General features: G+C 44.5%; 1 protein-coding gene across 10 annotated transcripts in view; it reads right to left on the reverse strand.

Annotated features, from left to right (window-relative positions):
- GRAMD1B (GRAM domain containing 1B) overlaps nucleotides 1–15,367 on the reverse strand; it is a 204,896-nt gene that overhangs the window by 23,679 nt on the left and 165,850 nt on the right. For all 10 annotated transcript variants that reach the window (XM_087706400.1, XM_087706401.1, XM_087706399.1 and 7 more), the window contains 6 exons: nucleotides 15,135–15,278; nucleotides 10,792–10,910; nucleotides 9,403–9,545; nucleotides 7,680–7,783; nucleotides 6,062–6,265; nucleotides 3,450–3,540 (listed from right to left, as the gene is read on the reverse strand). In XM_087706400.1, the coding sequence (XP_087562526.1) occupies nucleotides 3,450–3,540; nucleotides 6,062–6,265; nucleotides 7,680–7,783; nucleotides 9,403–9,545; nucleotides 10,792–10,910; nucleotides 15,135–15,278 (805 nt within the window). The remainder of the gene's footprint in view (nucleotides 1–3,449; nucleotides 3,541–6,061; nucleotides 6,266–7,679; nucleotides 7,784–9,402; nucleotides 9,546–10,791; nucleotides 10,911–15,134; nucleotides 15,279–15,367) is intronic.

Genomic DNA, 15,367 nt, shown 5'->3' on the forward strand with positions numbered 1-15,367 from the left:
GACAAATATGCTGACGCTTAGGGCTGGAAAGCAGCATGAAGCGGTATATAGGTCTACATGATAAGTGCTAAAGAAGGGAGAGAGGGTGGGAGGGAGAGAGGAAGAAAGGAAGGAAGGACTGTGGTAATGCAGTGGTTAGAATGCAGTATCGCAGGCTAACTCACTGCTCTCTACAGTTCGATCCTGACCGGCTCAAGGTTGACTCAGCCTTCCATCCTCCCAGAGTGGGTAAAATGAAGAGACCGAGATTGTTGGGGGGCAAGAGGCTGACTCTGTAAACCGCTTAGAGAGGGCTGTAAAAACACTGTGAAGCTGTATATAAGTCTAAGTGCTATTGCTAGTCCTTCCTTCCTCTCTCCCTCTCCCTCTCCCTCCTTCTTTCCTTCCTTCCTTCCCTCCCTCTCTCCCTCTCTCCTTCCTTCCTTCCTTCCTTCCTTCCTTCCTTCCTTCCTTCCTTTCTTCTGTTTTTGAGCAGTGGTTAGAATGCAGTATTGCAGGCTAGTTCTGCCAACTGCCAGCAGTTCAATCCTCACTGGCTCAAGGTTGACTCAGCCTTCCATCCTCTCAAAATGAGGAGACCCAGATTGTTGGGGGAGGCAAGAGGCTGACTCTGTAAACCGCTTAGAGAGGGCGTGTAAAAACACCGTGAAGCTGTATATAAGTCTAAGCGCTAGTGCTATTCGCATTCAGTTTGAAGAATAGAAAAGAACGCAAGGGTTCATTTATTTGTTTATTTACTTAAAAAAAAGGGGGAAAGCCAAAATAAATAATGAAAGCTTCAGCCCAAGAATGGAGAACCAGCAAAATCCAAGTCGAGATCAGGCAGCCAGGGTGAAAGAGAGGCAGCTTTACCAACCGAGATGCAAAAAAAAGAGCGAAAGAGGCAGAAAAGAAGGACAGCGATAAAAGGGAGAGAAGCCAATACCTGAAACAAATCCTAAAACGGGAGGCAGGAAAGAGAAAAAATGGGGGGAAGCAAAGATTAGGAGAGGAGAACATCACAAGGGAAGTTTCGAAGGACACGGACAGAGCTGGGGAAATCACAGGGTGGCAAGGGAAAGCACCCAATTTGGAGAAACCAGCATAGCCAGAATCGAACCCACATCAGTACGACAAATAGTAGAAGAACAGGTTGATCAGGAGGCCTCTCAAGGAGAACGCAAGCACTAAGGATTCACGGCACGGAGTCTTTGAAAATCTGTGGGAAGCCCGCCCTGACTTCAGTTAGTCTAGAATGCAGTCGCGCGAACGATAGTGGGTGTACCTAGGTACACCCACGTCACACCTATCCTCCGCGAGCTGCACTGGCTTCCCATTGGTCTCCGGACACGTTTCAAGATGCTAGTCGTTACTTTTAAAGCCCTACATGGTTTAGGACCTGGCTACCTGAGAGACCGCCTCCTGCCATTCACCTCCCAGAGACCTATAAGATCACACAGACTAGGCCTCCTCCGTATTCCATCTGCCGGTCAATGTTGGCTGGCGACTCCCCGGGGGAGGGCCTTCTCTGTGGCTGCTCCGGCCCTATGGAATAATCTCCCCGTGGAGATCCGGACCCTTACTACTCTTCCGGCCTTCCGCAAAGCCACTAAGACCTGGCTGTTCCGGCAGGCCTGGGGCTGTTGATTTATCCAGCCCCATTCTAAGCTATATGAATGTTGTGGAATTTTAATGTCTGTTCCTTTTAATTTTTATACGTTCCCCCTTCCTGCCTTTATCTGTAAGCCGCCCTGAGTCTCTCGAGAGTGGGCGGCATACAAATCCTAATAAACCTCAAACCTCAAACCCTGGCACAGGGGAAGAAGAGATGCTAATAGCAGTAGACTTATATACCGCTTCATAGGCCTTTCAGGCCTCTCTAAGCGGTTTACAGAGAGTCAGCATATTGCCCCCAACAATCTGGGTCCTCATTTTACCCACCTCGGAAGGATGGAAGGCTGAGTCAACCCTGAGCCGGTGAGATTTGAACCGCTGAACTGCTGATCTAGCAGTAGCCTGCAGTGCTGCATTTAACCACTGCGCCACCTTGGCTCCCTAGCTTCTTCCTAGCTTGCCCCCAAAAGGTTGTCAGAACGACATTCTGTTGCACTCTCCAAAACAGGATTGGGCAACAGTGACACGTTTACAACCTACGGAGTTCAATTCCCAGAATTCCTGAGTCAGCCATGCTGAGAACTGAAATCCACGGCACATGAAATTGCCCATTCCTGCTATAGTCTAAGCCCATGATGGCGAATCTATGGCATCTGAGCCAGAAGTGGCACAAAGAGCCCTCTCTGTGTGCACATGCGCCATCACTAGCTGCTCTTCTGCTTTCTGGCGCACACATGCGCGCTGGCCAGCTGGTCTTCGCAGGTGCCAGAGCACCAGAAAATGGCCTGGAAAGAGCCGAGGTGGCGCAGTGGTTAGGGTGCAGTACTGCAGGCCACTCCAGCTGACTGTTATCTGCAGTTCAGCGGTTCAAATCTCACCGGCTCAGGGTTGACTCAGGCTTCCATCCTTCCGAGGTGGGTGAAATGAGGACCCAGACTGTGGGGGCGATATGCTGACTCTGTAAACCGCTTAGAGAGGGCTGAAAGCCCTATAAAGCGGTATATAAGTCTAACTGCTATTGCTATTGCTAAAATGGTCCAAAAACAGCCTGAAAAAAACAGCCTGAAAAATGGCCCGAAAATGGCCTGAAAACAGTCTCAAAACTGGCTGGAAAAACAGCCTGAAAATGCCCCCAAAATGGGCCCCAAAATGATCTGAAAAACTGCCCCAAACTAGGCCATTTTCTGGGCCATTTACAGGCCAAATTTTGGTCATTAAAAACAGCCCAAACTATGGCCCGAAAAATGGCCAAAAAAACAGGCATGCGCACACCAGCCAGCTGGTCTTCGGGTTTCTGGCGCTCTGGTGCGCACATGCACACACATTCCGATTTGGGCACTGAGTCCCGAAAAATATTCGCCATCACTGGTCTAAGCAGGCCATTTATATTTCTACATGCTCTCCTCTAATTCTAGCCTCTGCCACCAAGCTCGGAGCCACCAACTCCCAATTTGCCTATTAGAAAAACCCAAAACAGGAAAGCCATCAAGACAACAAAAATGTGTAAGTGGCAAAACAACGAAGGTGTGGTGCAGAAATTAAGGCGGTGTGCCAACGTTCTGTCGGAGAGCCCTTAGCGCGCATGAAGACAAGAAGGTTTTCGAATGATGCTTTGCTGGGACATTTCGTACCAGCAGGTGGCGCTGTTGGAGGCTTGAAAAGATGCTCCAATTGTACCCATCGATTGAGTTACATCGATGTTGGCTTATTCACAACTATGACTTGCCTTTTTTTTGGAGGGGTAGCCTTGGCTTGTGAAATGAAACGGAGTAAAACCAGGAAAGAAAACTCATCAAAAAATCCATTGCAGAAGGACAGGGAAAAAGAAAATCAAGCCAGGATAAGGAGTTACTTACACACAACTAATAACAAGGAGTAATTTGGACACACTCTGCAGGTGGAAGGTGCCAGGACTTTCCTCAGGGATGTGCCGTGTTTGGGTGGAACCTGAAAAGGACCAGATGTGGTTGAATGGAAGGGACACCTTCGGCTGACATTCTTTCCCCATCCTGTCCTCTCTAGTTCTGCAATAGTTAGGTTTAAGTCTGTAATTAGGGTTGGAAATCAACTGGTTTCCCACACCAGCCAAGGGAGGGATCAGACTTGGTCAAGGAACTGGAATCCCAAAGGTGCTTTTCCCAAAGGCAACTGGTTCAGGGTTCCAAATAGCACCCAAAAGTAAATCAGTATTGCTCCAAGTTCCAATTTATTAAGAGAGACATGTTGGCACATCTGGGAAAACCCGAATCTGAAAGCTTCCCGGTTCCCCCCCCCCCCCCCGGTTGAAAGTTCAAGATCTTGCCCCCCACACCCACAAGTCCATCCCATGGTCCAATCTCCCACTGTCATGCTGGAAGTTCCAACCATCCATTTCCGGTCAGAGGGTCAGAGGTGCAAAGACAAAGGATGACCTTGGCTTTCTAGAAAGAATGTTGTTATGGCTACATAGCATGTCACTCCGTACAATTCCCCCCTCCCATTTTCCCACCATAGAAAATGCTTAGTAGAATAATAGAAAGTGTGGCAGGCCAAAGATCCACAAGAAAAAAATGGCCGCAGGACTGAGAACTGGATTTTTTTTTTTTTACTTAGATGTTAGAACAGGAGTGTCCAACTGTAACAACTTTAAGACTTGTGGACTTCCACTCCCAGAATCCCCCAGATGGGGGTGGAAGTCCACAAGTCTTAAAGTTGTTAAGGTTGGACACCACTGACTTAATCAAGAAGGATGTGTGTGTGTTTGCCACTTTGAGCAATCTCTAATTGGAGGAGAAAGAAATTTCTGGAGGGGATTATTTTGCTTCTCATCTGAGAACTTTCACAAGTTCTTCAGAAACTAAATGTTTTCAAGGAAAAAAAGACACGGGAGTCCAGTTATCTTTGTAAAAGCACCTTTGGGACAACCATGACCTGGAGGATTGAGAATGTCAAGAATAGAATAGAATAGAATAGAATAGAATAGAATAGAATAGAATAGAATAGAATAGAATAGGGAATAGGAATAGGAGTAGAGTACTATAGACTACAATAGAATAGAAAAAGAATAGAGTAAAATATAGAAAAAGAATAGAATAGAAAAAGAATAGAGTAGAGTAGAGTAGAATATAGGAAAAAATAGAATAGAATAGAATAGAATAGAATAGAATAGAATAGAATAGAATAGAATAGAATAGAATAGAATAGAATAGGAATAGGAATAGGAATATCAGTAGAGAAGAGAAGAGTACAAAAGACTACAAAAGAATATAGAAAAAGAATAGAATAGAATAGAGTAGAGTAGAGTAGAGTAGAGTAGAGTAGAGTAGAGTAGAGTAGAGTAGAGTAGAGTAGGAATAGGAATAGGAATAGGAATAGGAATAGGAATAGGAATATTAGTAGAGAAGAGAAGAGTACAATAGACTACAACAGAATATAGAAAAAGAATAGAATAGAGTAGAGTAGAGTAGAGTAGAGTAGAGTAGAGTAGAGTAGAGTAGAGTAGAGTAGAGTAGAGTAGAGTAGAGTAGAGTAGAGTAGAGTAGAATAGGAATAGGAATAGGAATAGGAATAGGAATATTAGTAGAGAAGAGAAGAGTACAATAGACTACAACAGAATATAGAAAAAGAATAGAGTAGAGTAGAGTAGAGTAGAGTAGAGTAGAGTAGAGTAGAGTAGAGTAGAGTAGAGTAGAGTAGAATAGAATAGAATAGAATAGAATAGAATAGAATAGAATAGAATAGAATTTTCCAGCAAATTCAGGACTGGGAAAGGGGGGTGGGGAAATCATGTTCATCCCCCACTTTTTCCTTTTTCCTTTCCATCCTGTCTTCTCCTTGCCATCCATGGTGCTCTCTGACCCTCCCGGAGACTTCTAAGATAGACTGCCCGGACACAAGGATGCTCAGCTGTTTTTAAATGTGAATTCCCACCCTTGACGGGGGCTGACTCGATGTTCTTGTTACTGAATAAATTTTTATTTTGAGGGGGAAAAAAGAATAGAATAGAATAGGAATAGGAATGGGAATATGAGTAGAGAAGAGAAGAGTACAATAGACTACAACAGAATATAGAAAAAGAATAGAGTAGAGTAGAATATAGAAATAAAAATAGAAATAGAAATAGAATAGGAATAGGAATAGGAGCAGAGCAGAGTAGAATAGAATATAGAAAAAGAATGGAATGGAATGGAATAGAATAGAATAGAGCAGTTGGAAGGTACCTTGGAGGTCTTCTAGTCCAACCCCTTGAATAGGCAGGAAACCCTATTCCATTTCAGACAAATGATTATCCAATCTCTTCTTAAAAACTCCATAGACAACAAACTGGGAGTTCTCCATCTTTCTTTAGATATATTAATCCTCCAAGAAATACAACTGTCTACCACTGAAGATGCCTGTGGCACACGCTTGATGAAACCATAGAGTTGGATCCCTTCCTGTCCCATCAACCCCGCCACGCTTCATCTGTTGCGAACCGGTCACATCATACCTGCCACACGCTTGATTCGACTTACAACCTCCTCATCTGTGGGAGTGGTTACAGGACTCAGTACTTCCTCCAGATGAGGCCCCCTCAAGTGTGCATGGGGTCGCTTCCTCCGCCGCACTATGGATTGTTTGTTCACTTTCTCTTTGGGCGACTGTCTGTGAAGTTCTGCTAGATACAAACTCTCGGTTTTGGTCAATTCACTCTCTGCCCAGGAGAAGACAAGGGAGGAAGAAGCTTGGTCAAAAGGCAGTTTATCTCTTCCCAACCTCCATTCCAGGTCAGAGAGGAGGCAATTATTTTGTAGGTGAGACAACAATATTCTATTTCTCTCTCTGCACGCACTGAGAATTTATCTGCTGAACAAAACTCCACCCTGGAGACAGGAAGAGCATCTGGCCATTCACTTGCCCAGACTCCACCCCGCAAGGGATTATTGGGCCATTAAAAGAAGATGATGATGACAATATTCTGAAAAACATCAACAATCGGGGTCTGCTTGAAGACATCCTGCAAAAGGATGAAGGCCAATTGAATGGGGGAGAATCTAATGTTTGGAAGACTTGGGAGGAAGGAATTTAAGATGCAGTGAGCACCATTCTGAAGGCCTACAGTTACTTTGTTTTTCCAACTAAATTAAACAAAAACATGATTTGTGTTAGGCAGATTATTAACAGATCCCAGCAGTGCAATCCAGGACTCTTCCATAGGAGGCAAAACCCAGGTTCAATCAGAACCTGCAGGCTCGGTGAGAGAATGCTGACCTATCTCCTAGGTCAGAACCAGCATCAGTACTTCAAGAGAGCAGAAGTGATTGACCTGTTCTGGCAAGCCGCTTGAAATGATTCTGGTAGCTCTCATGTATCTCTTTTTAAAAGTGCCGATTTATTAACATAAGGTAAAGGTTCTCATTTATATGGTTTATACATTGGAAAGTCCTGGTCCATTCACAGAACCCTAAAAGGTAAATGTAAAGGTTTCCCTCGCACATATGTGCTAGTTGTTCCTGACTCTAGGGGGCGGTGGTCATCTCCCTTTCAAAGCCGAAGAGCCAGCGCGGTCCGAAGACGTCTCTGTGGTCATGTGGCCGGCATGACTCAATGCCGAAGGCGCATGGAACGCTGTTACCTTCCCTCCAAAGGTGGTTCCTATTTTTCTACTTGCATTTTTAGATGCTTTCGAACTGCTAGGTTGGCAGAAGCTGGGACAAGTAATGGGAGCTCACTCCGTTACGCGGCGCTAGGGATTCGAACCGCTGAACTGCCTGATCGACAAGCTCAGGGTCTTAGCCATTGAGCCACTGCATCCCTTCTGATTTATTAAGATTGCAGAGCTAACATATTAATAGCCGCCCAGAGTCCCAAGGGAGTGGGCGGCATACAAATCTTATTAAAGTTGAAAGTTAATACAAATTCTTATTTATCAAGCTAGAATCTCCAGATTTATCTCGAGCAGGACCATGGCTGGCTGGGGAATTCTGGGAGCTGAAGTCCACAAGTCTTAAAATTGGACATCCCTGATTTAGAGACTGATCGTCAATTCCAACAAGTCCAATTCCGTTGCCCTACAAATGAAAAGGTAAAGAAGGTAAATCCACTGGATGAGTTCTGCAACCTCTCACCTAAGTGGCGAAAATAGTCATCCAGACCGCTCCAAAAGTTCTTCTCAATGAAGGATTTCACTAGTCCCCATGGCTGTTTTCTGTAACGTAGCTCTGTAGAAACCCTGAAATGAAAAATTGTAGAGATGAAACGAATCTCAAAGACATTCTTGTTCTGACCGAGGCTTCCCAAGAGCACGAAACAAACTCCTTTCCCCCCACAAAAAAAACCTCTTTTATTAATTGACTGTGAATTCTGCTCATTCACAGCCTGCAAAGTCTTTTAAAGGAGGATTTACAGTCACAGAACTTATCTGGCTTGGAGAGCTGCCAGGTCCGTATCTGCAAAACTTGGCAAGGAGTCTCGGAGAGTCACGAACCAATGAAGAGAACCAATTGTCTCCTGCAAACTCCACTCCCCTTTCGCTCTTCTTTTATTTCCTTTGGGAGGAAGTCGACCCCTGTTCTTTAGCTGTTTCCTTTGTCTGCCAACTCTGCGCATGCGCACACTGGGAACAGGCTGTTCTTCTGCCTCACTGATCTCTGCCTCTGAAGGCAGCTAATAACTGGCATATGGCTCTGGCCCCCTCTCTGCCTCCGACACAGAGCCCTCATCAGAGCCTTCACCTGGATTCCAGGACTGGCCCATGTTCCTCCCCACCCTTCTCACTGTCTGAATCTGCCGCCAGCTCTGCTACTTCTAAGCTCCCTGTAACTTCCCTATCAGTCCAGGTGCTGGTAAGAAACAAGCCACCATCTTCAAAGTAGCTTCTCAAGTTTAGTTGCCTCCCCAAAATGCTGGAAATGAGAATCAATACACAGAACGTATTAACATTTATGGTGGACCTGTAAGGAGGCTAAATTTTTTTTGGAAAAGGGTCAAAAATTGGCTGGAGGCAATAACAGGGGTTAAAGTAGAATGGAAACCTGAAGTTTTTTTTTTATTAGGAATTATGTCTGTGACATACAAAAGAGAAATCCAGTATTTAATACTACATATAATTATGGCGGCAAGGATTGCCTTTGCCCAGAAATGGAAAAACAAATTAATCCCAAACGAAGATGAAATAATAAGAAAGGTTATGGACTGTGCCGAAATGGATAAACTAAAGAAATCCAGGGAAAAGAAGAATCAGAATTCTACCAGATATGGGAAAAATAGTATAGGTGGATGGAGGAAAGAAATAAAAATCAATGAAGGAATATGATAAAACTCAAAAAATAATAGTTATGAGTAAAATAAGAGGGTTAAGAATGGTTGAAATCCAAATGAAATACAATAGAAAGGGAAATAATATAAGGTGAGCGGTATCGATTGATGATTGCTATTATGAAGAACAGGAAGTTCCTGTTCATATTGTATTGTATAAATGTGGTGTGCGTCTAATTTTTGTGGGTGTGTATTTTACATGTTTGTTAATTAAAAAAAAATTTTTTTAAAGTTTAGTTGGCTCAAATCTTTAGTTACCCTGAAAATTTTCACATTGGATTTGTTGCCCCGGATCTAAATCTTTATCCAAAGTAACTTCTTCTTCTTTGAAAAAATGATTGCTGAGTTACAGAGTTTATTTTTAAAAAATGATCCCGTTCTTTACTGAAATGGCTCAGGGGGTACCAAGAATTACTTTCAGAAATGCATTGCTCCAGGCACAGAAACGAACACCCACCCAAGGATTTCAGACTGAAAATATAAACGTAAACAGCAGGTGTTAATGTCACAGCCTACTGTGAAGGGGAAACTCACCTGAGTCGACATTTGTTCCTGGCAACACGTGTCAAAGTGTAACGATTAATTGTGTAGAAATAATCATGGTAGGGAACATCATGAGTTAGCACCTCGGCATCTATAACGTAACACTCGCTTTCTTGGCTGGCTTTGTACATTGTCTGGGGAGAGGAGAGAAGCAGCACCATAAATGGTCAGAGTTTGGTCTACTGAGGAGGACACAATAGCAATAGCCCTTAGACTTATATACTGCTTTATGGTGCCTTACAGCCCTCTCTAAGCAGTTTACAGAGTCAGCTTCTTGCCCCCAACAATCTGGGTCTCCTCATTGTACCACCCTCAGAAGGATGGGAAGCTGAGTCAGGGTTGAACTGCTGGCAGTTGGCAAAATTGGCCTGCAATACTGCATTCTAACCACTGGGAAGGAAGGAAGGAAGGAAGGAAGGAAGGAAGGAAGGAAGGAAGGAAGGAAGGAAGGAAGGAAGGAAGGGAGCAATAGCAATAGCAGTTAGACTTATATACCGCTTCATAGGGCTTTCAGCCCTCTCTAAGTGGTTTTACAGAGTCAGCCTCTTGCCCCCCAACAATCTAGGTCCTCATTTTACCCACCTCGGAAGGATGGAAGGCTGAGTCAACCTTGAGCCGGTGAGATTTGAACCGCTGAACTGCAGATAGCAGTCAGCTGAAGTGGCCTGCAGTACTGCACCCTAACCACTGCGCCACCTCGGCTCCTGGGAGGGAGGGAGGGAGAGAGGGAGGGAGGGAATAGCAATAGCCCTTAGACTTATATACTACTTTACAGTGCCTTACAGCCCTCTCTAAGCGGTTTACAGAGTCAGCCTCTTGCCCCCAACAATCTGGATCCTCATTTGACCAACCTTGGAAGGGTGGAAGGCTGAGTCAACTTTGAGCTGGTCAGGATCAAACTACTGGCAGTGAGCAGAGTCAGTCCGCAATACTATATACTAACCACTGTTCCACCATGGTAGGTAGGTAGGTAGGTAGGTAGGTAGGTAGGTAGGTAGGTAGGTAGGTAGGTAGGAAGGAAGGAAGGAAGGAAGGAAGGAAGGAAGGAAGGAAGGAAGGAAGGAAGGAAGGAAGGAAGGGACAGCAATAGCACTTAGACTTATATACCACTTCACAGTGTTTTACAGCCCTCTCTAAGCGGTCGGCAACTTACCCCCAACAATCTAGGTCCTCATTTTACCCACCTCGGAAGGATGGAAGGCTGAGTCAACATTGAACCTGGTGAGACCCAAACTGCCAAATTGCAGGTAGCCGGCAGTCAGCAGAAGTAGCCTGCAGTACTGCACTCTAACCACTGTGCGGCTCTTCGCAGTACAATGTCCCTATTTCAAGAAGAACCGCAACTGATAAGACTTCAAAAGCTAAAACCGAGCTTCTTACCTGAGTTTCAGTAATGGTGGCAGTTTTTGGAGCCAGGGGGTTGGTGAGAGTGATGGTGTAGAGGATAACTCTACTTTGATTGCCAGTTTCTTCCTTCTTCCATGGATGAAAAATAACATCTAAGGAGAAGGGAAAGCGAGGGATGATTTTGGGGGGAGGAGAAGGGAGGGGGAATGTTGCATCATAGAAGGGAGGAGATAAAGTTTCAGTTCCCAAGGGAAAGAAAAAAAATATTCTCCCATGACCAACTCCAAGTTCAAGTATTGCTGTTGACCCCACTTTAGCTGGTTGATCCAACACAACAGACACAGGACATTATTGTTTCGCATGAGTCCTTAACTTGGCTCTGTTCCATTTAATTCAAAGGACCACTCTTTGTCCTTCCTTTTAAAAAATAAATAAATAAAACCCGATGCTGCACCATAGACGATTGTTCTCGAAAAGATTGAATTTCTTCTGAATTCTTTCAGATCCAGAGATTGAAGGGCAGCATTAAGAGGACACAAGAGTCAAAAATACCTCCCAACAATTTGATGTGACTGTCAGGAATCTAAAAAAACATCTTAAACGAAAAAACATCGGAAACAAAGCCTCCGCGCTATGCTTTATTTTTATTTTATTTAAATATTTTTTTAAAAAAATAAAACAAGTTCTTTGTCCTTCTATCTTCTGCCACGATTTGCTCAAGTTCATCCAAAGCAACACAAAGAAAGGAAACTTGGAAAGTTCTAAGGCAGGGATGGTGAACCTTTTCGACACTCGGTGCCCTTCATGGTATTGGACCTGGGTACTTGAGAGACCGCCTGCTGCCAATTACCTCCAATAGACCGATTAGATCCCATAGATTAGGCCTCCTCCGAATTCCATCTGCCGGCCAATGCCGACTGGCGACTACCCGGAAGAGAGCCTTCTCTGTGGCTGCTCCGACCCTCTGGAACGAGCTCCCCGTGGAGATTCGAACCCTCACCACCCTCCAGGCCTTCCGCAAAGCCCTTAAAACCTGGCTGTTCCGACAGGCCTGGGGCTAAAGAGCTTTTGCCCCCCTTCTCGAATGGTATGGTTGTTGTGTGTTTTTAAATTTTGTATTGTTATGTTCGTCTTTTTATCCCCCTGTCTGTACCCCCTTCCCTGACTGAATTGTGAGCCGCCCTGAGTCCCCTTCGGGGAAAAGGGCGGCATATAAATGTAATAAATCCAATCCAATCCAATCCAAAAAGGTTCACCATCACTACCTTAAAACTTTCCAAGTTTTCTTTGCTTCGCGTTGCTTTGGATGAAAGGTTGCACGGAAACGTCGCGTGCACACCTGCCCCCTCGTCGAGGGCCGCGCTCTGGAAAAGATGACCTTATGCGTTCTTGCGCCCCTGCGAGCCTGACAATCAGCTTTGCTGGCGCGCATGTGCAGGCCAGTTTTCGGCACTGCCGTGCGCACAAAGGCATCATGCGCCGGAAAACCTGAACTTCCAGGTTCTGGCTTGCAGGGACACCCGACAATCAGCTGGCCGGCGTGCGTGCACACAACTGTTTTCGGCACTGCAGCCCGCATGGACAGCTGATCGTCGCAGAAACCCGGAAGACAAACAAGCAAGGCCGCACGTGCCGGGCGACATGGTTTTGCGTGACATTTTGGGCATGTGTGCAATAGGTTCACCATCACGGTTCTAAGGTCTCGTAAAAGAAAGCCAATGACATGGTAAGATGGTCTTTCAGTCTATGGAGATTCTCAGTCTTCTAGGTCATCGTTGTCCCAAAGGTGTTTTTTTTTTCAAGAGGCGACTGGACTTTCTTGGGTTTTTTTCCTTGAAGACGTTTCGCTCCTCATCCAAGAAGCTTCTTCCGAGATGTGTGGAACTGAAGAAGCTTCTTGGATGAGAAGCAAAATGTCTTCAAAAAAAAATAGAAAGTCCAGTTGCCTTTTGGAGAAACCATCTTCGCGATGGGCCTTAAGTGTGTTTTGCAGACTTTAATTTGCTTCAGTCAGAGAAGGAGAGTAGATAGGAAGGAGGGAAGGAGGGAAGAAAGGAGGGAACGTAAGAGAAGAGAAAGGAGGGAAGGAAGGAAGAAAGGAGGGAGGGAAGGTATGAGAGAAGGAGGGGGGGATGGAGAGAGGAAAGGGAAGGGGAAGGAAAGGAGGAAAGGAAAAGAAAGGAGGGAAGGAAGGAGAGAAGGAGGGAAGGAAGGAAGGGGAGTAGGAAAGAAAAAACAAGGGAAGGAAAGAGGGAGGGAGGGAAGAAGATACCTAACCTTTGATGTCTATAATGATTTTGATATCACGGGAATGTCTTGAAACGTAGTCAAATGTAAAGCAAAACAGTGGATGTTGTATTGTCTTTTACCAGCTATTAGTTGTTGTATTTACTAATAAAAATAATTAAAAAATAATAATAATTTGCTTCAGTCAAAATTAAAGAAGCCCTCTTGGGATTTTAAAAGACCGCAGAAGATAGTTAATAGATGATGATGATGATGATGATGATGATGATGATGATGATGATGATGATGATGATGATGATTGTGTCCAGGGACTTAAAAGAACCTAAGAGGATTTTAAGCAACTTGCTAAACTTTCCCAGAAGATTGTATTTCTCTGAGAAAAATCCACCAGAATAAACGGAAAGCTGATCCCGTCTCTAAAACCCAATCTAGTAATCCCTTTTACAATAAACGGAGCTTCTTGAAGAAATAATCCAATGCTAATTGTGTAAACATCGAAAATTCTTGCAAGCGAAAAAGGCTATTTTAGAGCAGAATAGATTAGCAGAGTTGGAAGGGACCTTGGAGGTCTTCTAGTCCAACCCCCTGCTTAGGCAATCCCCCGACACCAATTCAGACAAATGGTTGTCCAACATCTTCTTAAAAGCTTCCGTTGTTGGAGCATTTACAACTTCTGGAGGCAAGTTGTTCAACTAATTGTTCTAACTGTCAGGAAATTTCTCCTTAGTTCTAGGTTGCTTCTCTCCTTGATTAGTTTCCATCTATTGCTTCTTGGCCTGCCTTCAGGTGCTTTGGAGAATAGCTTGACTTTGTCTTATTTGTAGCAGCCCCTGAGATATTGGAACACTGCTGTCATGTCTCCCTTAGTCCTACTTTTCATTAAACTAGACATACTCAGTTCCTGCAATCGTTCTTCATATGTTTGAGCCTCCAGTCCCCTCATCCTCTTTGTTGCTCTTCTCTGCACTCTTTCTAGAGTCTCCACATCTTTTTCCCATCATGGTGACGAAAACTAAATTTTCTACAACTACGGCTTTCTAATATTGTCAGACAAGAGAACTAGCAATGCAGGAAGTTCAGAAAGAAGTGAGATCTCATTGATGCTTGGGCCAGGAATTTAAAATTTAAAAAATGAATTTTAGAAAGGTTTCTCCCCCCCTCCCAACATCCCAATGTAAATTTTTGGAACCCACAATGTTTAAAAGTGCTGTGTTTTGGAGATTAAAATGGTTTATACATTGGAAAGTCTTGGTCCATTCACAGAACCCTAAAAGGTAAATGTAAAGGTTTCCCTCGCACATATGTGCTAGTCATTCCTGACTCTAGGGGGCGGTGCTCATCTCCGTTTCAAAGCCGAAGAGCCAGCTCTGTCTGAAGACATCTCCATGGTCTGTGGCTGGTAGGACTAAATGCTGAAGGTGCACAGAACGTGGTTACCTTCCCACCAAAGGTGGTTCCTATTTTTCTACTTGCATTTTTACATGCTTTCGAACTGCTAGGTTGGCAGAAGCTGGGACAAGTCACGGGAGCTCACTCCGTTACGCGGCGCTAGGGATTTGAACTGCCGAACTGCTGACTTTTCTGATTGACAAGCTTAGCATCTTAGCCACTGAGCCACTGCAACCCGACCCGGCACCCTATTTGTATCTAAAATGTGTTTGAAATCCAACATGGGTGAGACGAAGCTAGCAGAAAAACAAGGTTGCTTACAGTGTATAGGCAGTCCTTGACTTCTGACCAAATTGAGCCCAAAACATTGGTTGCTAAGTGAGACAGTTGTTAAGTCAGTTTTTCCCCCTTTTACGACCTTTCTTGCCGCATTTGTTAAGTGAATCACCGCAGTTGTTTAATTAGTAACACGGTTATTAAGTGAAACTGGCTTCCCCATTGATTTTGTTCGTCCGATGGTCACAAAAGGCGGGGTCATGGGACCCTGGGACACTACAATTGTCATAAATATGAGTCAGTTCCCGAGCATCCAAACTCTGGTCGTGTGACTACGGGAATGCTGCCATGGTCGTAAGTGTGAAAAATTGCCATTAGATCACTTTTCTTCAGTGCTGTTGTACCAGTCACTAAAACAATGGTTGTAAGTCAAGGACTACCTGCATGCGCGGATGGGGGCTTACCAGAAAACCGCCGCTGCTCCATGAAATCCCTTAAGAACTGAGAGTTTGTGAAGAGCAGATCGTAGAGCTTATCCACACTAAAGTTGAAGACTTCATTCATGTATTGCCGTCCATTCAGATCGTCATAAAAGGCCTGGACCTCCCCTGGAGAACAAAGTGGAAAGCTAACAGGTCAAATTCCTAGGAGTTGTATCTTGGCAAAGCAATAAGCAGAGGAGTTTAACTCCCTGTAA

The sequence above is a fragment of the Thamnophis sirtalis genome, unplaced genomic scaffold (genome assembly GCF_051295495.1).
Source record: "Thamnophis sirtalis isolate CommonGarterSnake01/CBP01778 unplaced genomic scaffold, rThaSir2_p1.2 scaffold_2, whole genome shotgun sequence".
NCBI classification, from domain to species: Eukaryota; Metazoa; Chordata; class Lepidosauria; order Squamata; family Natricidae; genus Thamnophis; species Thamnophis sirtalis.